The 25,932-nt window shown below is 41.9% G+C and overlaps 2 protein-coding genes across 6 annotated transcripts in view; both read right to left on the bottom strand.

The window, feature by feature from the left end:
• Positions 1 to 25,932, bottom strand: part of DNASE2B (deoxyribonuclease 2 beta) — a 111,012-nt gene that overhangs the window by 64,157 nt on the left and 20,923 nt on the right. The gene's annotated exons all lie outside the window — the stretch shown is intronic.
• SAMD13 (sterile alpha motif domain containing 13) overlaps positions 10,527 to 25,932 on the bottom strand; it is a 37,895-nt gene continuing 22,489 nt past the window's right edge. For all 5 annotated transcript variants that reach the window (XM_070486716.1, XM_070486717.1, XM_070486715.1 and 2 more), the window contains one exon: positions 10,527 to 11,671. In XM_070486716.1, coding sequence (XP_070342817.1) covers positions 11,528 to 11,671 — 144 coding nt within the window. In that variant the 3' untranslated portion in view covers positions 10,527 to 11,527. The remainder of the gene's footprint in view (positions 11,672 to 25,932) is intronic.

Here is a 25,932-nt window from a genome sequence, read left to right as displayed (position 1 = left end):
AAGGAAGCTGTCTCACCCAAGTTTACACCCACTTCTGGGAGCAGCTCACATCCAGTGCTAGTCCATGTGGGCAATACAAGACCCTGACCCCCTTGCCTCCCTTGGGACAACTCTGCAGAAGCTTTCCAGCTCCAGAACTCCTGATTGGCTGAGGCCTCTGTTGCAGCTTCATTGTAGTTCAACTTCTCCATCTGCCCAGTCCTGCTTTCCTCACTGCTCACAGTCATTGTTCCAGAGAGCAATCCTCAGTAAACCTCCTACATGAAAATCTCAGTGTCTCTCTCACTGTGTGTTTCTCAGGGAAGCCAGCCTGTGAAAGCAGGAGTGATTCTAGGAAAGAGGCTCTAAAATGGGGGTTTTGGAGCTGAACTTCCCATTGGCCTGCTGACAATGAGCCCCTGGAATGTGGTGATCATGCAATTATTAAAACTTTCACCAGAGGTTAATTGAGATGGGATACTGGAGGAGGGGAATACACTGTCAGGGGCAGTATCTCAGATGCTTAAGAGATTTGGGGAAACTAATTATTATAAGGACTATGGAATTTGTATGGGTGTTGCCGGGGACCATTAATACATTAAGAAAGACAATGAAAAGCTGAGGATGATTAATAACCTCTATAGCAAGAGGGCCTCCTTGGCAAAATATAAAGAGACTTTATAGCCAGATGGCAGAAAAAGCTTAGGATTGAGCCCAGGACTTAATTATGGGAATAGCAGAGCTCCAAGGAAGATTGAATTCTCAACCCTGACAGGTCTGCCACACTGAGTTCGGTATCCTGATTGATGTATCTGAAATCTTGAATCCTCAGATTTCCCTCAATTTCCTGGGCCTGCAGAAGTGGCCTACTCCTCACTGTTAAAAGCTAGCACTGCCCTCCTTGCTTGAAGACAATGCAGCGGCTTCTGCCTAGCAAGGAAATAGTGCCCTCTTGGGTCTATCCCCACTTCCCCTCCTGACCACCAGACCTATAAATAGGGTCAAATCACATCATAAACCAGCCAGAGACATGCTAGGCCTGCTAAGACAGGAAGGGAACTGCAGGCCAAAAGAGTGGCAGAGACTCAGTCAGCATATAGGAGCTAGAGGTTTATACATGGGCCTGGTTCCTGAGGGTGCTGGATAAAACCTATCAGATTTTCAAATCAAGAAACAGTTTCCATTCACATGGGATAGACTGTTGTATTCATGTATAGTGTTGTCCTAGGATGAAACTCACTCTCCTGCCTTTTTATATGGGACCTGGACCATCTAGACATTCCAAAGAACATCACATTGGTCCATTGTGTCCATAATACGTTAATTGGAATGGAAGAGCAAGAAGTGATACTTGTCCTCTGGAGAATGGTAGAGAAATCCATGAGGGGCCCACCATATTAGTGAAGTTTTTATGAGTCCAGTGATCTAGGGCAAGGATTGGCAAAATCTGTCCTACCACCTGTTTCTGTAAATAAAATTTTATTGGAACAGCCAAGCCATTTGCTTATGTATTGTCTGTGGTTGCTTTCATGCTACAATGGTAGAGTTGAGTGGTTTCTACAGAGACTATGTGGCCCACAAAATATTTACTCTCTGGTCTTTTATAGTAAAAATTTGATGACGCCTGGTCCAGAGAATTCCAGGACATCCCCTCCAAAATAAAGGACACATTGCTGCATCTCAAACTTTCTCAAACCACTAAGAAGAAAGCACGACGCTTGGTATTCTTTTTAGGTTTTGGAGGCATCATATTCCACAGTTGGGAATTCTACTCCAACCACTTACTGGGTGACAAGGGGGCTTCCAGTTTTGTGTGGGGCCAAGAGCAATAAAAGGCTCTGCAGCAGGTCTGGGTAGGGTGCAAACATTCCTGCTGCTTGGGCCATATGAATCAGCAGACCCTGTGTTTTTAGAGGTGTCTCTTATTGGGGAAGATGCTGTGTGGGGCTTATGGTAAGCCCCAAGATTAAAATTACAACATAGACTCCTAGGGTTCTAGAGTAAGCTCTGCTATTTGTAACAGAATTATTCACCATTTGAAAAATAGCTCCCAGTGTGTTACTGGCTCTTGGTAAAGACAAATGTCTGACTATAGGACATCCAAGGACTTTGTGGCTGGAGCTGCTCATTATGAGCTGGTTTCTATCAAACCCACCAGGTATATAGGGTCTGGCAGGCCCAGCAACAATCCATTATAAAATAGAAATGATAGCTCCAGGATCAGGCACAAGCAAGGCTGGCGGGCACAGGAAAAGTATATGGACTCTGACCTCCATATCACCCACCACTTTCTCTGGCACCTCTCATACTTATAGCCATAAGAGAAGGGTGGCTTTTTTGACAGTGGTGCAGGGAAGTCCTCCCAAAGAGTAAAGCTTTAGGAAATGCACCAAAGGCTCATCTACTTTGTGCGGAAAGAAAAGTGGCCTTTGGTAAGAATATATATAAACTCGTGCAATGGAGAATGGCTTGGTTGGTTGGTCAGGCTCCTGGAAAGAGAAGGATTGACGGATTGGGGAGAAGGAAGAGGCTTGTGAATGGATCTGTGTGTATTAATCATGTTTTTTATTTTCTGTATCTTATGATGTTTTGACATCTTGTTGGGGGTGCCTTACAGATCCAGGGAGAAACTGCCCTCCCATAACTAGCTAGTTCCCAAGGATAGCAAACAACTTACTTGGGAGCATGCCTCTCATATGTAAGCCAACCACCTCCTTATCTAACTCTCACACACCCAAATAATATTTCCCCTGCCCTAAGTCAACCTAGGGCTAGGAAGCAGACAGCTCGGGATAGCCCCTATGCCCCAAAGCCTGCCAGAATTATTCAAACCAGCCAATGCTAAACCATCTACTCTGTCCTGCTTTGCCTTTCCAGCGGAAACCCCAACAAAGGCACTGGCCTAGGCTTTCCCCTAGCTCCTGCTTCTGCCTCCTGACCAAACCCTGATGCTTTCCCTCTGGCACTGCATGGCATGGCATGCACCCTTTGCTTGGAAAATGTAGGTAATAATTTCTTCTTTCAATGGCATTGACCTCTCTGTGTTGTCACTCAGTCATCTTTATAAATTAAGACGTTGGCACAAGTCACTGTAGGAGTGGAGATTAAATGTGAATATTGTTGTATTGCATAATGTCTACTAAAGGGCATCAACCATGGAAGAGACACTGATCAACCAAGTAGACAGAACGACTTGGTCAGTTGATGTCAGTCAGTCTCTGTCATTGGCAAACCCAGTGCTGCACAATGAGCTCATGAATAGAGTATCCATAATGGCAGGGGTGGAGGCCATATGTGGGCCTGAAAGCATGGGACCCTGCTTTCCATAACTGATCATAACTGTTACTAACAAATATCCAACTTTCCAGCAGTAGAGACCAATATCAAGTGAGACCTTGATATGGCACCAGTCCTTGAGAAGACTAACCAGCTACTTGACAGCAAGTTGAATACATTGGACCCCTTTCACTCTGAAAGAGGCAATTCTTAACTAGAATTGATACATATTATGGATATAGGTTTGCCTTTCCTCCTCACAGGGACTCAGCAGTCAGCACTGTCCAAGGGCTTACACAATCCCGCATAACACTACTCAGACCAAGGGACCAAGAGACCTTCTTTAAAGTAGAGGAGATGTGGCAGTCTGTAAATAACCATATGTTTCATGACCCTATAACATAACTGCACCATCCAGGAGCTGCTGGCCTGGTAGAGTGATAGAATGGTTTTTTAAATGAATAGCTGAGGCTCCAGCTTGGAGATGATACCATGTGATGATAAGGTACCATTCTCCAGGGTGTAGTATATTCCCTAAATGCTTGACTTATATGTTACTGTGTCCCCAAAAGGTAGAGCACATGAGTCTGGAAACCAAAGGGTAGGAATAGTAATGGCTCCACTTATCATCATCCCCAGTGACCCATTTGGGAAATATGTGCTCTCCCATCCCCTTAACTCTAGGCTCTGATTGTGTGGAGATCCTATTCCTAGAGGGGCAATACTTCCATCAGGGCACACAGTGAGGGTGATTTAAACTTAAAGCTATGGGGTTGTATAATCAGCAAACTCTACAACTCTCAAAAAACCCAGCTGTTCCTAGCCCACTGCACAGCCAAGAGAGAATCATAATCAGACTGAAATCTTAGGACATTATGCAGGGGAAATGACATTGTAGAATACGACAATGCTGAGAGTTATAATTGAGTGGTGGAGGGGAAGAGTGACACATGTAACTCAAATACCTGGATTCTCAGAAAATCACAGAAATTGGCCACTGAAATAAACTTCTAGTTGGATGTGTTTATTTTACATGGGAAGCAGTTGAAGCAAGAGAAGTTAGGAGACTTCTACAGGGTCTTGCAGATAAGTCCGTAGCAGATCTGGGACCAGAACCCAGGTCTCCTGACCCGTAGCCTAGTCTTCCCTTCCTCCTCCATGGTGGAGTCGTAGCTGCAGTTTTCCTTTTTAATCGTGTGTGGATTAGGCCGACGTTAACTTACTCTGCATTCTGCGTGCACACCATACTGAATGAAGACTGATGAATAACTTGCAGACATTCTGGTGACTGGGAGAAGTCACCTTAGCATTAAAAATTCATTATGAAATCTTCCCAAATACACAATTAAACAGACTGATGTCAACTTAATTGGCTCAAATTAGTTAATGCAGATCTACTCAGATTTTTAAATTTTATTACTTGTTATTTTAATTTTTTGCTGTTTGTTATTGACCCACATATCTCTTCATTAAAATGACAAAGGTATTAGAGGTCTCCCTTTTATTAATCTCACAAAACCATTTTGAATGTCATTGGATGTTCACTTTGGATTAGGGACAGGTCTTATTTAGAATTCATCAAATGCCTCAAACTAAGTTCTCTAGGTCTTAGGGGACTAATACAAATTTTTATGCATTTTGCTCAGAACATTTCCCTTCACTCAGCATAACAATTTTTCATGGAGCTTAAATAATGCAAGTTTTTTTTTCTTTTATGTGCTCTTATGAAGATAAAACATCTAGAACCACCCAATATCTAAGGGCCTAAGAAAGTAATTGTCTTATCTTTTAGCAGTATTGCTGTTGTTAGTGCTGTCGAGTGGATTCCGACTCCTCGCAACCCTGTGTACAGAACGGAATCCTGCCTGATCTTTTTGTGCTTCTGGTGCTGTATCAGACAATGCTCCACTGCTATTCACAGGGTTTTTATGGCCAATTTTTTCAGAAGTGGGTTGCCCGGCCCTCCCTAGTTTTTCTAGTCTAGAAGCACTGCTGAATCCTGTCTACCATGGGTGACCCTGCTGGTATTGAAATACCAGTGGCATATCTTTCAGCATCACAGCAACGTGCAGCCACCACAGTATGACAACCAACAGATGGGTAGTGTAGTTCCCTGACCAGGAAACAAACCAGCAACGTGGTGGTGAGGGGTCTGAATCTTAACTACTAGACCACTAGGGCTGGCTCTTGGCAATATTAGGATGCATCAAATGAGCAGTATTTGGGTTCAGCATATATTTGTTAATTCTGTGACTTGGCTGGGCTCAAATCATAGTAGTAAAACCATATTTTAATGTACTTTTCATGTAATACCAATGGCTACAGTGTACTCTCCTCACTCCATCAACCTTATGAGACTTGTATTATGGAAGGATTGCTAGTGTCCCCATGGTATCCATCCTCCTATCGTTGTTTAGCTGGATACTCGGCTGGCTGAAATAAAGACTACAGTTCCCGACCTCCCTTGTAGCTAGGTATGGCCAAATGACCAAATGACTGGTTAAAGGGATGTGAGTGGAAGAGCTGTATACAACTTCTCATAACAGGTACTCTTCTTTCCTTCTTCTTGGCTGGAATACAGTTGTGATAACTGAAGCTTAAGCAGCCATCTTAGACCACATAGGAAGCTGTGTGTTCAGAATGGTGGAGCAACATGCTAGGAGAAGACAGGGGCCCAATGATTATGGAGTGGCCATACCAACTCTGATCAGCTTACCTTCAGACCTCATATACATGGTAGAGAAATTCTGTCTTGTTTAAGTCACTGTTCGTTGGATTTTCAATTGAAACTAATCCTAACTGATACACTTGAGCCATGTTGTCCTAATTGAGATGTGCTCTAAGTGTGAATACACAGTGGATTTTGAAGACATACGAAGAAAAGATTGTAAGGTATATTATTAATAATTTTTATATTGATCACATATTGAAATGGTAATATATTGGGTTAAATATATTATTTAATTTTCTTGTTTCTTTTTACTTTTTTAAATGTGACTGCCAGAAAATCTTAAATTACATACGTGGCTCACAGTGAATCTTGATTGGACAGTGCCAGGCTAGTGCTGCTTTGCTCTGTCTCCGTATATGCACTAGAGAGTAGATGAGGTGCCTGAGGCTAAGAGGAACCATACAACTTACCCATGTTCCCATGTGAAGTACGTGGCGGACTGGATTCCAGTTCAGATCTATCCTGCACAGCCCCAGTGCTTCCACCCACTGCATCACAGCATAACTCAACTGATGTCACTGGGTTCTGGCAGAGGAGAGAGAATACTGTCCCAAACACCAATACTTAAAGGTGGGAAATGCTGGTTTCTTGAAGAGTTTTACTGAGTTTCCCTCAGAATATGTTTGTAATCTGATGAGTTTTATAGTATTACTTTCAAATTGAATATTTCCCAGCACATAAAAATAGAATGTTATCTATTGAAAAAGAAAATGAAACAATTTACTGAATGATTCTGCTACCTTTTATTCAGAAAGAAGACATTTAACTTGAAAACTCTGCCATAGTTATATCCCACAGACAACAGAGCTGGAGATCCTTGTGGCCGATCTTTCCTTGGTTGCTTTACCTGACTTTTCTGGAAAAGACCTCTAAGCTCTGTGACCTAAGATGCCCCATCGGTGGTGCCTGGGTGATAGCATGTGCTATCTTGTGGCACATGTTCCCTTATCTGGTTGTTTGTGGATCTGGCTGCCTGGGCCATGGCCTGTTCCTCACGTAATAAGTATGTTCAGTATTATTTACACCTTTACTCACTGGCCTCTTTCCCACTTTTGCTCTGATAAAGGTGGTAGGTCTGCCCATGCACTTTTTCTGTGGAAGAGGGGCACATTTCCTATTCGGAGATTGCCTGGCATGCCCAGCTTTCTTGATTTCTCCCTAAAGACAACTGTAGATGGGAACATGCTGCCTAAGTGAGGCAGAGACATCAACCAGTTACCTACTTGTGGGTGGCCAAAGACTTCTCTTGCTTTACTCACAGGGTCCTCCACTATTCTGCCCCAGTGCTAGGTTAGACACAACTTGGATGTGATCATTTTAATCTTTTCCTCTCTCTATAGTACCACCACTACTGGCCAGAAATGGTACCCAGACTTCTTAATTGCCTACAGAGCTACAGCATGAAGCTAACGAGCTGCTCATTAATGCACCTATTGCTCTCTCCCTCCTCCCTCTGGCTTCTGTTCCTGGTTTAGAAGCAGAATTAACAAGTTTTCTCCTAAGAGGCTATCTGTCCCGCAGCTGTCAGCTCTTTGAACATTTAACTTCATCCTCCAAATTATTACAAAAAACACTTACTGGCTCTGCGCCCAGACCTGACCCCTGCAGATCCTATTTGCAATGACCGTCAAAGGCAGATAGATCACCACCAAAGTACTTTTGCATTTGGCTTCCAAATATGGGAGTGATTGGGCAACTGTGGGTCATTAGAGTTTTTCAAATTAAATTCTTCCAAAGATATATTTCATTAATGCAGTGGAAGGACAGTGTGTGCCCCTGACAGTGTATGCTAAGCTCAGAGGGACAAAATCTATGTTCATTTAAGATATTTGTTGAGGACAGAATGAGGAGACTGCCACGAATTGGCCTCTTTTTCTTCATATTCATCATGTCCACTAAATATCAAAAATGATGCTCGATTCTGCTGCTCATTCCAATGCAATATGCCAGCTTGTTTTCTTTTCAACTTGCAATCTCTAGTTCCTGAAGTAACTTACTCTAAGGAGGCTCTCTGTGTGTTCTCTGCTTTAGATCAGGGGTCTACAGTTCAGATACCTTCAGGGTCCAGACAGCTAATGTACAAGTGTGAAATTGCTGGTTGAAAGATATTAGGGAATGAGAGACCGTAGTACATGGAGCTTTCGGCCTCACCTGGAAGAATGTAAATGTAGTTATAAAAACACACACACACTGCACTTGCCAAAGGAAAACGTGTCAGCTTAGATTCCACTGAAAAGGAACCAGTTTGTGACCTTGACTTTAAATCAGTTTATTAAATCTCCTTTGTGGAGTCTGAAGCAGAGGTTCAAATGTGGGCTGGGGAGGGGAGGTGGAGTGGCAATTATTGTTGAAAGTCCCTCATGATTCTGATAGCCTGTCTGCCCCTCTGGTTGAGAATAATCAAATTCAACATTAAACAGTTCTTGCAGAAACTATATTGGCATCGGGGGATGCTCATTCCCACTTACATTCATGAAATGCTTCCTCACGTAGCATGAGCATTTACTTCTAGCTGAGACCCAGATCACATTAATAGAAATCCAGTGTGATCTGAAAAGGACTCAGACCTCTCTGGTTTTTACAGCTGTCTGGAGACAAAGGCTGCCTACCTGCTGAATTTCAAGTACTTCCAGCCTCTCTCTAAGGCCCGTTTTGATCACACTGTTTCCCCAGCACTGGGGTGGGAGGGGGAGAATGAAAGGACCTTCAGTTGTTGCCAAGGCACTCAGGCCTGCCTGTCATAGGCCTTCATTCTGGGTGCAAGAAAGGCAGACTATCTTTAATTTGCTAATTTTGCCTGAAAGCTGTCAACAGGGGGCTGAGGAATGATTTGATTCCTTTCAGTTTGCTTTTCAATGAAGACATTTTCCTTTCTTTTCTTTTCTTTTTTTTCCTGACAAGCATTTGTAGAGCAGTCCAGGTCTAAAGCTTAGTTGGGTTAGGTTAGAGTTAGTAGTGAACGAGCTTCCAAAGGGCGGTGAAAGGTGACTGTGATAAAACAGCCAGAGACTGAAGGGAGCTGAGCCCAAGTTCAAATCTAGAGAAAAATACAATTAAAGACGCAGTTTCAGTGTCATTTGCTCCAAGCGTTCAATGACCCATTGACAGTTGTCTCCTATTATCCTTTCTCCTTCATCTGTAGAAAAGTGGGACTTTTGAATCTTAGTTGGGCCCATGAGCTCTAATAAAAAGAGGAAATATTTCAAGCCTCTCTTTCAGCTTAGGTATGGCAATGTGACAGAATTCTGGACAGCAAGATATAAAAGGAAATAGTATGTATAATTTCTTACAAGTGTCCTTAGAAGAAGGAGGTATGTTCCTCTTTCCGTGTCTTCTCCCCACTGGTTGGAATTCAAGTGGTAATGGCTGAAGCAGACATCTTGGGCCATAAAATGCTTCTGGGAATGAACAGCATGCATGATGTAGCAAAAAGGAGGAATCTGTGTCCCGAACATCATGGACGGCCATAGCATCCATGGTCCCCGCATCTGGATATTTACATGAAGAGAAGAAAGCTTCTGTCTTATTGACGTTACCTCTCAGGGCAGGGGTGAGGGTGGGAGACAGCTTTTTATCACTCACAGCCAATTCTTTTCCAAACTAAAACAGAAACTCTCAGGTGAAGGCACAGAAGCAGGGCTTGGACGTGCCTCATGCTATCCTTTGAGGCAGACAGGGTTCAAACACCGTCACCATTTCACTCGTGGGAACCTCACTCAGGGAGGCGAATTAAGTTCTTCACTCCATCCGGCTTCGACTTGATCTCCTGTCCCCTCTTCCCCACCTGGGTCTCCAGCAGGTGAGCTTCTCCCCTTGCGTCACCATCACTCCTCACAGTACTTAACTATATTCCGCCTTTTAGTCTTCATATACGTTTTGTAGACTGTGAGAACTTGGGGATGGAAAATGTCTCTTTTGTAACCCCTTCTCCCAGTTATCATGCAAAACAGAGCGTTACTTAAATTTCAGACACTTCACAAACTCCATAACTGAATTCATTTGGAACGCCTTTTTGAACCCCACTCACTATACCATTTCCTGTCTTTTTCCCTCTCACCTTCATACTTTCTGTTCTTTAGAGAAATTATCTGTGTAAGGGACTGAATTATAACAATCTCTGAGATAGAGATTCAACTTGAGGAGGAGGAAGAGGCAACTTCAGGGAGTCCATCGACCCTGCAAAGTTTTGTATGTGGGAATATGAGCTTTTTGTCTAGAGGGAAGATCCATAGCTTTCATCAGAATTTCAAAAAAGCAAAAACAAAAACAAGCACATGACCCCCACTGGTCTACAGCAAATAAAAAATCTTTGGCTGAAATGACCCTAAAATTGGTTGTTGGGCAGGGGTAAGAGAAGGAACAAGGCCTATTTGTTTATAAAGAAGATAAATCCACTAGATAGATCTATATATTTTCTATATCTAAAGTTCCTTTTTTTTTAAAGGCTTAACTTTCTCTCCATGGTTTCAAGGAGAGACCTTAATCCTTAATCCCAACTGAAGACGCAGCGAAACAGAAAAGATCAAAGACGCACTGGGAATAAACTGAAGCAATGCTTTATTGCGACCACAAAGCACCAATTCAACAAGGCATTGACACACAGAGGTTGAACAAATGTCTCTTTGAACAGAGATGTAGCAAGCTCACTTTTTCAAGTTCTTAAAAACAAGTACTCAAACCAGGAACCAAACAAAGCATTAGAGCAATTAAAAAAATATTACACCATCATGGAGGAATATATATAAAAATATTCTGTACTAGGAACAAGGCTTTTTGATCTGTAACTCTTGGCAAACTTCTTCAGAAACAAATTGTTATAAATACAAACCATGAAGTGAAAAAATGCTTTCTTCGGAAACAACCAATTTAAAAGCAAATCTATGCAAAAATACCATCCCCCCTGTGAAAGCTAGCTGAATGTGGATGGATATCCCCAATACGCAATAAGAGTTTCTCTTTTCAGAGCTATGGTTCTGCTCCCGAAGGGGCGGGTGATGCACGTTTATTTCAACCATCGCAGCATATCCCAGTGAAACCTTAATAAGGTCAAGTGAAGGACCCTCTATAAAAAGGGTGTCGGCAATTCCATCCAAATAATGCAAGCTCTAAGGAGCAGAGGAATTCAAGGGAGACAGCAATCCCTTTCTTTTTTCTCCCCCTCCCCAAGTTTTCCTGTTTGTAATCTTCTTACATATTTACCCTAAAGATGCTCATTCCATTCAATTCTTTTTTAAGGATTTGGGGAAAGCAATCTATGAAGAAAATCCCCTTGGTGGGGAAGGGTGTCTTATCACGTCAAAGATCATTCTATTTGACAAACTCCACAATGAAAACCATCCTGTCCACATGCTGTCCTTGCTCCTCCTGGCTGAATTCAGGTCAGCCGATGGATTGCCTAGACTATCCAATAGGATAACGTTTCATTCGATTGAAATTCTTTACAGATACACATGTATGTATTCTGTTTGCAAAGTTTCATCACATGAAACTAAATTATGTCATTATGTATTTTTTGAGGTCCAAGACCCCAATTTGACTGTCCTATGAAGAGCTGTTCTTTAAATGCTTTGTCTGCAGAGGTTTTACATGATACTCATAGATTTTCAGAGCAGGCCCCAATTTTAACTGAAGTCCTGTCAACACATCATTTCTTGTCATCAATAGCAGAGATTTTCCATCAATTTCCTATAACGGAAGCAGAAGGTAAAGGCAACACATAAGTCCAAAAGCTCAAGGATAATGAAGAAAAAAGGAAGTTCAAAGGAAAAAGTCATATTGATTGTCCCCAAGCTAAAAATATTACTTTTTTATTGTGCCTAAATGGAAAAAACGGAATCTTCTATTTTTACCTTCCATCTTCTACTTTTATTTTTGGATTAAATACAATCCATAGCTGATCTGGTTTTCAGGATCACATCACAGATGTCACATCTTAAAAAACTGACAGCCAGCTTAGAGTATGTACCCTTAAGGATCAAAGATGTTGCTTCTAAAAGGAATAATGACACTTTCCATTTTTAAAATATATTAAAGTTTACGCAGAATTTTTGTGCACTTAATTCCTAAAACAACTCTATAAATTAGCACGAACAGAGATTATCATCTTAATTTTACAGGCAAACCAAGGATCGAGGCAAGAAGTTAACCTGCCCAAGATCAAGAAGTTAGGAAGGGGTGGCAGAGGACTTGAACTCTCATCTGCCTACAGTCAAAGCTGATGTTGTTTTCATAACCCCCTTCTGTTTATCTTGAAACTCAGAAGTAAGTATGTGTTGTCTAGATGAACCAATGGGGACTAAAGTCTTGGGTTTTCTGGAATCTTGTCAATCACAATGATGGGCATTGGAAAAATGACTCATTCTCTGTGAAATTCTTTCCTGCTCATTAAAAGGAGAACCATCCTGCCTTAACACAAAAATCAACCTCTCATGCTGAGGGCCCTACCACGCTTCCTCTCAATGGGTCCTGAAGTTTCCAAATAATCCAGTGAAGGGCAGAGCCCTGCCCACTGCAGATTTCCCCCCCTGTTCTCCTCAAAGTCCACTCCCCATACTCCTGAGGTAGCCAACCAGCTCTACTTCACTCCATGTATCCTGGAGACAGCAGAGCTTTGGGGTGAAATAAAATTGAGCTTCTCATGAAAGAGATAAAGGCTGCAAATACAGAAATTGGTTGGAAACTTTTGGAAATGAAAAAAATGCAGAATACCACCTTATTTTTGTTATTGTTTATTGTGGGGACAAGCCAAGCTAGTTCTTAGGGGGCTTGGATTCAAAAGATGGATCAGCTGTGTATGCTTGGTAAGCCTCAACATATCTGTTCATGATTTTACCCACATATGTCTATAACTCGCTTCCCCACTGATGGACAGACAAGGGGACACAGTGTGCAACTGCAGCTACATAAAACTATGACTCCTTCCTACACCATCCTCAAGAGGGCCATTCCTCCAAATTCTCTCATGTATTTTGCCAGGCTGTGAAGAAAATGTGCTTTGAATGCCTAAGTGTGTGGGAGAAAGAGCACTGGGCTAGGGGACTGACAAAATACCCACTTTTTGACCTTAGGCAAGTCCCTTCTTCCTCTGTCTCCTCGGTTGATAATGTGGGGATACTGGGTTTCGACAGGATTCCATGAGATACCACTGGTGCAAATGCTCCCTGAGCTATGAGTTATACAATCACTTGTCATTATTCCTCGACAGGACCAGGGTCCCCATTTCACTTGTCAGCCACCCTACATGAACCAGAGCAGAAGGACAAGGAATTACTTCTAATCAGTCTACGGTGTTTTTGAGTTTTAGAAACCTTTATTTTGTCGACTACTGGAAAACAAAATGGCTCACATTAGTTTTTGAGAGACAACTATTCAAAACCATAGCACATGAAAAAGCAGTTGGTTTACAGGTGAAGAGTGGAAAATTATTTAAGGACAATGGAATTGACTTTCCAATTCTAAAGTACTTTTTTCTGTTTAGGCAGCTAGTAATCCCAAAGATTGCCCATCATTAAAATCTGCAAGTATGAGAGTTGGCAAAGGAGCTTTCAACACCTGGAAACCACAGTAGTGGTTCTGCAGGCATTGTGAGGTCACAGGCATCTGAGTCACAGGTTACATCAAAGCTCAGGCTCGATCTATCTCTGAGATGAATATTGACTCATTTGAAATGCCTTACAAACAGCCAAGCCCTTCCTGCTACCCCTCTTTCCTTTGCTGCTGTTGCTCATCCTTAACTTACTACAGGTTTCAAACAGGCCTCAGGGAGAGATGACACTGCTTTCATTTCTATACAAGAAAACTTCCTTGACTAACTGAAAGTGAATTTTTTTTAATCTCTGCTGGCAAAAAGTCCTTCTACAACTCAGCATTTCTGTCAAAAGCCAAGTATGTCTACGAAAAATGCTGAAATTTGGATTTTATTTAAGACAAAATGGAAAATCATGTTTCATGCTGCAATTTGATTTTCCCTTTGTTCAGTAGCCACATTGCCGTTCACCTCAGACTAGGGTTGGTAAAAGAAAGCTCCATCTGGAAATCCTCATTTCAAACATTTTGAAATGAATATAATTCATGGATACAACAAAAGTTTCCTCTTAACCCATGACTATAGCAACTCAGATGAAAGGGAGTGGATATGGCATAATGGAAATATGAGCTTGAAGGTCAAGCAAACTGCAGACAACTCTGCCTCCACAACTTATTGTGTGACCTTGGGTAAGGGATTTAACTCTCTGAGCCTCAGTTTCCTCACTTGTAAAATGAGGAAATGAAGCTCTGAAGTATTTTGGAGATTAGAAACAATTCATTCACGTAAGGCACCTAGCACAGTGCCCGACATCTAGGAGGTTCTCAATGACTGCTAAGTGGAAAGGTATAGGCTCTGGAAGAAAAGGGATGTGTTCCAATTCCAAATCCATCTTCTGCTTCCTTTCTGGGAGTGTGCTCCCTGCCTGAATCGTACCCTTTGCCAGACAGATGCAGGCATATTTCTGTTTAAGTTCAGGAAATTCACTGAGATTAAAAAAGTTCAAAGACTACATAAAACATTTATCTCATAAAAATCGCAAACACAGGAAAGTTCTTTGATTAAGAAAGCTAATCATTCGTTGCATAACTTCTATACAAGATTGAGATGCAAATGAAATCCAAATTTTGCCAGTCAGCATGGTGTGCTAGAACGGGCAAGAGACTGGAAGTTGGAAGACAGAGGTCCTAATGCAGGCTCCATCAGTAACTTTCCACAAGGAGCCAGCCCTCTGGAGCCCAGTCTGTTCATTAGTGTAAATGAAGGCACTGGAGTGTGACTATATCCTGTTAAACAAACAAACAGATCCCATGATTTTGCATGTACATTATGATTAAAGCCAAAATAAAAAAATAATTCACATCTTGTGATCTTGTTTACATTGATATGATAAGGGATAATCATCTGTAAGTTTCACTGAAAGTTTTTACATTGCTTGTGTCTTTTGTCTTCATGTAAGAGTAACCAAATACCTGTTGGGCAATAATATTCAAAATATTTGCATACTTAATAAGTTCCAGCAAGTACTCATGTATGGAAATAAGGTTTAGAGACAACAAGTATAGATTTCCAATGAGGGTGAGACCCTAGATCTAAAGATAAATGAGCAGCATCCATAGATGTTATAGCTCAGTGGATAAGCATGTGTTTTAGAGTAAGATGCTATTTTACTGCTTATTAGGTGAGGCCCAGGGTAAGTTACTCAATCTCTCTAAGCCTCATTTCCTTATCTATGTTATGGGAGGAAAGCAGCTACTGTATTTCACTGCTGAAAGGATTATTGAGATAACACATGTCAAGTACAATTCCTGACGTCTACCAACCACTCAATAAATGCTAGCTATGAAAGAAGTATATAAAAAAAATCATAAGCCTTTTACGTTTCACTCGTTCTCTCCGCCAACATTAACCTAAGACGATATAAAACTCGGTAACTCTTTCAGTTGAGCCTAATTGTGAAATGGTCCATTGGAAATGTTTGGGAAGAAAGAAGATGAAATGGGAAGAGAAGTAGCAAAGAGAAGAGATAGGAAGAGGCCACAAAGAGATAGTGGCCATCAAGAAAGAGAGAACTGGATAATAGCAAGGTAGAGCAGGAAAAAAAGTCCAAGGAAGTCAATGGGATTTATGATGGTGGGGTCCTGCAACTGACTCAGAAGGACATATTTATGGTGCTGGTCTCTACTGTCCCAAATATAGTGCAAGAGAAAAGATGGCTCAGTTTAGAATCCGAAGACTTGGGCTGGAAGCCAAACTCTGATGCTTCCTAGTTCCTCGTGTAACATCTGGCCCATTACTTGCTTCCTCTGTGAAATGAGAAGTTTGGACTCAGCTCACTTCTGTCCATTCCAGTTCAACACACTTTCAGATTCTAATTCTGTCTTTGATAAGCATCAGACTCACAGGAAAGTCTCTCTGTGAAAGAAGATAGCAGCAACTCCTTACCAATGATGTGGAGGAATCTGATGAAATAGGCTTTCTTTCTTCACTTCAGTCTTTCTCCTCACATTTTCTAAAACTTTCTTTGTAATGATCCTCTTGCCATTCACTATCTGGCTACAAGTGGTCACCAGTCTGAAGTTTCCCATTCCACTGCTTACAAAGGGTACAAACGTCCCAGAGGAAGGGGGACTTGGTCTGGAACCCGGGGATATAAAAGTGGAAAATCCTGTGTCCGATATGGGGGTCACATCAAAGAAGGAGGAGCGGAATCTCCTGGCTCTACCCAAATGGCCAATGGAAAAATAATCTCCTGAGAAGAGGTCTTCATCTTCAAAGACATTTTGAAAGCCACCGTGTGGCCTCTCAAACCACAGTTCCTCCTTCAAATGGTTTCTGTTTCTGTTGTCTTCTCTATTTCCCTTTTTGATGCTGCTTCCTCTGGACTTGTCATAGTTGTTGCGTTTCTCGGCATCAGACAAGACTTCATAGGCCTCTGCTACTTGTTTGAATTTCTCCTCAGCTGCCTCCTTGTTTTCTGGGTTCTTGTCTGGGTGTACCTGAAGAGCTAACTTGTGGTAAGCCTTCTTAATATCAGAAGAGGAAGCATTTTGAGGCACCCCTAGTACTTGGTAGTAATTCACCATGTTTCGTTAAAGGTCCCTTCCTCACCAAGACAGAGTTTATTTTCTGAAGAATTTCCATATAACTTTGGAAAGGAAGGTGGTGAACTACTCAAGTCCACAACAAGACCCTTTGAATCTTATCACATGGTTCTTGGGACAAAGTCTCTTCTTGGGGAGAAATTCCTCTTTGGGGTAGTATCCTCTACAATGCACCCACCCCCACCCCGCCCTCTGCAGCTCATTGTGGGTGGAGTGACTATGAGCTCAACATTATCAGCTAATGACTCTCAGCTGATGCTGTGCTTAACTTGCATTCCTATTGGTGGAAAATTTGGGGTGGATAATACACATATTGAGGTGACTTCACCTAGTTTAAAAAAACCCAACATTGAGCAGCTTGTTAACAGAAACTATTTGTGTGGCACAAAAAGAGGGCTTTGGCTATTTGTTAAAGTAACAGTCGGAAGCAAAATGGGTCTTGCACTTAAATCAGACATAAAATCTATTTTTGGTTCATTGCGAGGGCTGGTGCCTTCAGTGACTTAATAGGTGTCTCCCTGTATTTAATATTTGCTGCCGGCACAAATTTGGTGATAAAAGGGCTCTACAACAACAACAACAAAATCTTGTACACATATCTGATGAAGGAAAAAGAATGAAGCTCACTTCATCAGGTGAGGAAACCGGCTTACAGAGATGTCTGCCTAGATTTTTAAAAAAGAATAGATTTAGGGAGCAGAATTAGAAGTGAAGGCTTTCCACGTAGGGTCACATAAAGCTTCTTCACTTCAGTTGATCTTTTAAAGTTAGCCTTTTTGAAATTTATCTCTAGACTTAAGAACAAAACAAAGTAGCAGCATCACATAGCAAATGCTTTCAAAAATGGCTGTAAAGCTCAAGTGTAGCAAGCGCTGCTCTTTCTCCAGGACACACAACTACACATTTCCCAGACTTCCCTGCAGTTTGGTGTGGCCACATGACACGTTCTGGCCAATGACATGTGAACGGACAAAGTGCACCTCTTTCAGATCTGATTCATAAAACCACCGATGTGCACCCTTCCTTGCTCTTTATCCTTCTACCAACTGGACGTCAATGCCCAGAGGATCCTAAAACCTTCCAGTTGAAGATGACAGAGCCTCCGTCAGGCTGGGTCCTTGAATTACAGTGAAGCAGAATACCCCCACCAACCATCTTGGACTATTTATATGACTAAGAAATAAACTTTGACCGTAATCAAGCCATTATACATGTTTTGATCTACTTGTGACAGCAGTTAGTCTACTCAAATATACCAACCATTTCGGCAACTTCGCCTTCACTTTTAGAACCTACTCTTCTAATGTCAGCAACCAGAAGGTTCTTCCCTCTGCAACACTGAAAGTCCACCATCCTTTTCTAGCTCACTCCTCTCTCCCGTTACACCTACTCTTTCATTTCAACTCCACTTTCTCCAGGGTTATGAGTCCTCTTCAAACTCTTCTTTTGTACCAAGTCTGCACCCACTGGTTCGCTCTGGGGACTATTCTTTTACATGCCCTCTCAAATCACCATGTTAAGCTATCAGCCCTCTGCTGTGCCCATGACACAAACACCCCATCCAGGAGCAGTTTAGCAATTCAGCTTCTCTGACTCCTATACCTGGTGGAGCTGGGGGAAAAAAAATCAAGAAACCATGAAGATGAAGCACTATACACGTGCAGTGTACCAGTTTCAGCTGGGGCAACAGAATACCTTAACAGTTCTTTTATTTGTCCTTGGTCAGCTCCCTCTCCCATTCTTCTTGGTAGCTCTTATTAACCTTCACTGCTCTCCTCTAGTTCCTAATTAATCTCTCACCATCCCTGTCCACTCTAAGCAGAAGAGTTTGGGTCTTGTTCAGCAAAGGAAATAGAGGCTCAGGAAAAACCCTCATGTCCTTGAGGACAACAGCAATCTTAGCTACATCTGTACACATCCTCACCTATGCCCCAGAGCATAGGAAGGTAGAGGAAAGATAGGAAGACACGGGAAGATATCCCTGTCTTGCTCAGAAGTAATCTCTTCATATTTTTTTAAAATAAAATAGTTGCATATTTTTAGTAACCAAATTGAACCATCATGTACATTATGGCTGACATTAAATTCTTAAATTTTACTATAGTAAAACGTATATAACATGAAATAGGCTATTTTAACTATTACTATGTGTACAGTTCAGTGGCATTAATTACAGTCACAATGTTGTGCAGCCATGCCACTATCTTTTAAACTCTTCCATCACCCCAAACAGAAATCCCATTAAGCAATAACTCTCCCTTCCCCCTTAGCCCTTGTTAACCTCTAATCTGCTTTGCGCCTCTATGAATTTGCCTATTTTCGATATTTCACATAAAAGGAATAATATAATATTTGGCTTATTTCACTTAACATAATGTTTTCAAGGTTCATCCATGTTGTAGGATGTATCAGAACGTCATTCCTTTTAACGGCTGAATAATATTCCATTATATGTATATACCACATTTTGTTTATCCATTCATCTGTTCATGGACACTTGAGTTGTTTCCACACTTTGGTTATTGTGAATAATGCTGCAGTGAACATTTGTGTATAAGTATCTGTTTAGTCCTTCCTTTCAATTCTTTGTGTGGAATTGCTGGGTCATATGGTAATTCTATGCTTAACTTTTTGAAGAACTGCCATGCTTTTTCCACAGCAGCTGTACAATTTTACGTTCCCACTAACAGTGCATGAGGGGTCTAATTTCTCCATATCCTTGCCCTCCATACTCTTTTGAACTCATCCCTTTCCTTATCCTCAGGGAGTTTTCTTCATTTAACTGTCCTCAATTTCATTCCATTTTAACCTGTCCAATTCTTCTGGCTACTTTCCTGTATGTAAATAAGTTTGTCTCCTCTCTTAGAAAATAGCCTTCATGCCTACATGACCCTCCACCTACTGGTTCCCCCTCCACTTGCCTGCCTCCCACTCCCTCATCCACTTGGAGGAAGGGGTTCTCCACCTCCCAACAGTCATCTATTCTCCTCCCCCAACTCCATTGAAATTCCACCATCATTCACAGACCCTGTTAGGCTTCACCTTTTGAAGTATTTGACTTTGTTATCATTTCACGTTCCTTGAAACTCTCTCCTTCATTGGTTTCTAACAAAGTCTCATTACTGGTTCTCTCTCCACTTCCCTGAATGTTCTGTCTCCGTTGCTTTTGCTAGTTGCCTTTCTTCTCCTGAGTTAAAACCTTGGTATTCCCCAGGGGGCTGTCCTTGGCCTTTTTCTTTTGTCGTTCTAAATGCCTCTCTCATTCTCGCCCCCTCCTTTGACTGCTGATGACTCTCATATCTTTGTTTCTAGGCCTCACTCTCCCCTTGAGCTGCCTGCTGGAAATATCCACTTAGATGTATTACAGGCCCTTAAACCTTAAATTTAATGTGCCCTGATCTGCACTCATTGTACCCATTTTAAAACTTACCTCCCACACACATCCTGGTTAATGGCACTACTTTACAACCACTCAATCTGGAAACTTAGTAGTCCCCCAAACCTCCTCCTGTTCCCATGTGTGAGCAACGAGCTCAGTCCTAGGGCTACAGCAGAGAACTGAGACGGGACAAAGCTTCCCCCTCCATTGCCAATGACTCACTAAATTCTTTCGACCATCTTCCCTGGACTTTCTAATCCATCTCTCTCTTTCCATCCACAATGGAACAATCATAGTAGTTTTCCTGCCTCTGTCTCCTTGTTCTCCAAGCCACTCTCCACATGGCCACTAGATTAATCTTTCAAAACCACATCTTCTCATGGCACTCCCCACTTATTATCCTTCAGTGGTTTCCTAGGGCCTCTCACATAAAGTCTCTCTTCTGCCAGCAAACCAGACTGTTATCTGGACCCATTTACCTTTCAGTCATATCCCTGGGCATTCCCTGCACCACACCTCTTGCTCTGAGTTCTCAATGAAACCATGCTTTTCCATGTCCTTATGCCTTTGTATTTGATCCTCCCTCTGCCTGGAGTCTTCTGTGCTTCCTTCGAATGGTTCTTATATCTACAGTGGTTTCAAGTGGTTTTATTAAAGTAAAATAATACTCCTAATAATGAGCATCATTTTACTCTCACAATTTTATATTTATCCTAATGAGTGTTAGAGAAAGCTGTAACAACTATGGAAACAACTGAACAAGTGAATAAACCAAAGAAGAACCACATACCTGACTGTCTTATAATGTCTTATAACTGTTCTCATTTCAAAGGAATGACTTAACCATTTGGGATTTTTGGTTTATAGAAATCTATTATATTTCAATCAAAAATTCAAAAGGTTCTTTCCTTATCAGTTTTTGCTTTCATTCTCTTGGCCATTTTCCTATTGTAAGCTTTACCCACTGGCTTTTTTTGATTTTATTTTTTTTTCCTTTTTCTCCCTAAAGCCCCCTGGTACATAGTTGTATATTCTTCGTTGTGGGTCCTTCCAGTTGTGGCACGTGGGACGCCGCCTCAGCGTGGTTTGATGGCCTCAGCGTGGTCTGATGAGCAGTGCCATGTCCGTGCCCAGGATTCGAACCAACAAAACACTGGGCTGCCCACAGCGGAGCACGCAAACTTAACCACTCGGCCACAGGGCCAGCCACTTTACCCACTTGCTTTTTAACTCTTTTCTAAATTTTTATGGGCCAAAGAGACACATCAGCGGAGTTTGAGCTACCACTTCCCCTGCGCATTATGCTATAAAATATTTTAAGCATTTCAGAAGCTATCAACTGTTAAGAAATATCAGATGTCAAAGCACTTTGAATGTTTTTAGTACTTGGTATTATAAAATGCTGAAAAAGTAACAAAAGTTATTCCTAATTTGTGGAGTTTTAACTGGTCTAATTCAGAGCTAGATTTACCATGAAGCTAACAAAGCTTAGGTTTTGCCTTGGCGATTTTGTATTCGTAACTTTGTAATTTTTTTCCCAAGGAGGGCTTTTAGAATTGCATAAGCTTTAGGCCACTCAAAACCTGGATTTGCCTCAGGTCTAATTAGAAATATCCATCTAGAATCACTACAGTTGAAATCCATCTGGTGAGTGGGGACACCTGCTCAGGGTTGCTCTGATTGGCCTCCCCACTTTACTACCCCATTTGAGGTGGTTAGTGTTACTTGGCAATTTGTAGTAATAAGAAATTTTGTTTATATTTATTAAGTCAGTGGACTCAGAAATGTATCAGAAGATAGCAATGAGCCATCTAAAAAGAAATGCCAATCTTTGTGTTTCAAATGAATGGCTTAAACAACCAGTCGGGCATTTCAGAGTAAAATGCTGTTCTCATGCATGTGGTTTAGGGAAAGTGAGGAGATAATAGAGTAAAATTAAATTTGTCACCATGAGTTGCATATTATTTTGTCATGGTACTCTGAGAAAAAAATTATCGCAGTGATACATATTTTTCTAGAAACAGAATCACTGATGTTACTCGTAAGTTTGAGGAATCTGAACAATATGAATTATATGGCATTGATTTAATGGCAGATCTCTATCTTCATATATAGTCTGTGTATATGAGTCAGATAGATGACGACACAGAAATGAATGCCACTACAACAGGCAGAGCTGTCTGTGGTCTGTAGTTAGGGTCAAGTTTGGGTGGTGAGGTTGCTGTATTGGACTGCCAGAATTCCTTAACTGGCAACTAAAAGCATTGTCAATAGAGATGGCTCTACATCAGAGAATGATGCTCATTTAGCCTTCGGAGTTTGACAAAATACACCTTATTCTAAATGTTCTGTGTGAGGAAAGTGGAAATGATTTGAATGAAGTTAGTCAAAAGGTTGTCTCTTAAAACTAAAACTCTTAGGAAAGTAAAATTCCTGAAGTACCTTTGACTCTTGAAAACCAGGAAACTCATATCCCTGGCAAATGCCAATTTTTTATCATCCAGTTACAAAAATTCAACACTGTATATACAACATCTCAAGTGACTTCATGTCCTATGCTGTGCATTGAAAGCATACTTCATGAGGGCCGGTTCCGGGATAACACTTGACTCTTAAAGCAGGAGCCTGCGCAACATTCTGCTTGTTTAACTCAACATTCCCTTTATAGAAATCGGAGTCCTAGAAAGGGAAACTCTCCAGAATCATCCAGTGACCTTGAGTCAATCAGAAGAAAAGAAACCAGGAGTCGTGGCTCTCACTCATGCCTTTCACCACAGCCTAAGAGGTCTGTCTGCTAGAAGACAATTGGGAAAATAGCCACCACACTATGTGTCTGTGGGAGAGACAGTACCGACAGTGCTGCAATCACCGCCTCCTGCTCTTATGTGCCAGTGAACCCTCTGGAGCACAATGTTAATGAAGCCAGTGGGCTAAGGGAGGGTGACATCACTAGTCATAAAAGGGGAATGGCCAGAACAGTAATACAACCCCAAACCCACACTCTATCCACACTGGATCACTGCAGGAGTTGGGTAGGGAGCTGGGCAGGGGCCTAGGCCTTCCCTCTTGACAGTTCTTTTGGCTTGTAGTTGTGGCTCACGTGGAGGACTCAAAAGAGGTTTGTCAGAAGAAATCTTAATGGAGATAATTACACCAGTGGGAAACTTAATGGAGATAATTGTTATGTGGCAGTGTGCCTGCACAGAGAAAAGGAGGTTATGCAAAGATCATCAGCTTAACCCAGTTGCCTCTCCATCCCACAGGAACATGGGACGCCATTCCTACACTTTGGACAAACTCACTCAATGGCCTGACATCTTCCAACAGAGCATGCTACTAGAAAGCCACATCTGACTCTGGTTGCTGCAGCAACAGAATATCTAAAAACATACTCTGAGACGATACCATGAGGACAGATACTCTCCTGAAAGTTGGTCCATCTGATGGTGGACATGTCTGGCATCAGTGTCAGTGTCTCAGTAAGCTTAGGTTGCTGTAACAAAATACCATAGATTGGGTGCCTTAAACAAGACAGAAATTTATTTCTCACAGTTCTGGAGGCTGGAAGTCCAAGATCAAGTGCCAACATGGTCAGGTTCTTGGCAAGGGCTTCTTCCTGGCTTGCAGATGGCTGCCCTCTTGCTGTATCCTCACATGGCAAAGAGAAAGAGCAAACTTTCTGGTCCCTTCTTTTCAGGGCACTAATCTCATCACAAAGGTTCCACCCTCGTGACCTCATCTAAATCTAATTATCTCCCAAAGGACCCACCTCCTAATACCATCACATTGGGAGTTAGGGTTTCAAAATATGAATTTTAGGAGGGACACAAATATTCAGTACCTAACAGTCAGCCATGAAACTCAGCTCCCCACATCATTGGCACCCATGCTCCCCTTTCTGGACCTGCCCTTTTCCCAGGTAGTTTCAAGGATGCTCTCCACCTCTGCTTACTTCCATCAAATGGTAGGGCAAAGCCTTCCCTGAGGATATTTAAGGCTGTGGCCATTCTATTGTTTTTCAGCTGCTGTGACCTAGAAGATGTGCCTGGAAGGGTCAAGTGTTTGGGCTGGGGGTGGCCTGCAGTCTTCCCAACTGGTATGAGCCTGGTGAGTGACTGCTGACTGCTTGAGGTTCATTGCCAAGAAGATCGTTGGAGGTTAAACACCAACAGCCTCTGAAGCACGAAGACAGAAGAAGTAGGTGAACACTGTAGAGGATCCTGATCCCCAGTCCTCATGGAAACCACAGCAGCTACTTGTCTTAGCCTGAGCCTCGCTGCTGAGTCCCTCCTCGCCCTCCACCTCCTTTAATGAGAAGAGCAAAGATGAGAATTTCACAGCAGAAGGAAGATTTGGATCAGTTCCAGAGAATAATTCAAGGCAGACTCTTTCCCTCACCCAACCACCTTTCTAGTAGAATGAAGGAACTCAAGCTGGCAAAACTCCAGTCCCCTGGGAATTCATTTCTCAGGCTCCCGACTTGGTGGGCTCAACACAGTAGCAAGATGATACTCCTTTCCCCTCTTGAAGGACTTCTGAATGAAATGCTTTGGGAGAATTTGTTCCCTTTTGCATCCCACTGTCGCTGGTGCCAGAGTGATGTCATCCATTGGAGAAAGGGCCTGCTCCTGGGCCAAGCTCAGAGTGGGCCAGTTCCATTCTGAGGTCCTGCACAGAATCCGGAAGGCCCAAAGAATACCCCCTCCCTCCAATCTGGGACATGTGCCTCACAGGAATCTGAGCCAAATCTCCATCTGAAAAATGCTTTTGGGCAGCTGGGAATTTGGCCAAGAGACCTTTCAGCTAAGTCCTTTTTTATGTTAACCTTCCAGAATATTATTTAAATTTAATTTTAGAAGCAAGTTACTCAACTGCAATGACACAAATGGACATTATACCATTAGAAACCAAAATAAAATATGTTCCAGCTGACTGGCCTTCCACTTTCCAACCTGAGCTATTTTTTCCCCACAATTTTATTATAAAAATTTTCAAATGTAAAGTTGTGAGAATATTATAGTGAACACCCATATTCCCACCATCTAGATTCTACAATTAACATTTTCTATACTTACTTTATCATGTATCTGTCAACCTGCTCATGTCTCTATCCAATTGTCAGTCCACGTTTTGATGCATTTCAAAGTAAGTTACATACATCGGTATACTTCTTCCCTAAATACTTTAGTTTGCATATTATTAATTGTTTAATATTTTTTATAGTTCTTTTCCTTCTGAGGTAAAATTTATAGGCTATATAATGCACAAATCTGAATCAATTGCATATCCCTGTGCATATGCAGTGAGCAATGCATTTACCTATAACCCAAACCCTTATCGAGACACAGAACACTACCATCACCCAGAAAGCTCCCTCATGCCCCTTCCCAGTCATTCTCCGCTCCCACCTATCCAGAGACAACCACTGTTCTTTTTTTCTACCACTGATGCATTTTCCTGTTCTCAACCGTTATCAAGCATATCTCAACTGCTATGGTCTGAATGTTTGTGTCCTCCCAAAATTCAAATGTTGAAACCTAACTCCTAAGGAATATTGAGGGTATTAGTAATGGTATGAGGTGGTGGGGCTTTTGAAAGGTAATGGACTTCATGCCCTTATAAAAGAGGGCCCAGAGAGTTCTCTCATCCCTTCCTTCATGTGAGGACACAGAGAAAGGATGTCTGTCTAGGAAGTGGGCCCTCACTAGACACTCAATCTGATGGCACCTTAACCTTGGACTCCCCTGCTTCTAGAACCATGAGAAATAAATGTTTGTTGTTTATAAGCCACCTAGCTTCTGGTATTTTTGTTATAGAGTCCTGAATGGACTAAGACAGGAACTATTCAGTATGAGCTCTTTTATATAGGGCTTCTCTCACTCAGCATAATGTTTTGAGACTCATCCAAACTGCTGTACATATCAGTCATTCATTCCTT

This window comes from Equus asinus, chromosome 16, assembly GCF_041296235.1.
Source record: "Equus asinus isolate D_3611 breed Donkey chromosome 16, EquAss-T2T_v2, whole genome shotgun sequence".
Lineage (NCBI taxonomy): Eukaryota > Metazoa > Chordata > Mammalia > Perissodactyla > Equidae > Equus > Equus asinus.
The sequence above is the reverse complement of the archived record's forward strand: the minus strand, read 5'-3'. Positions and strand labels throughout refer to the sequence as shown.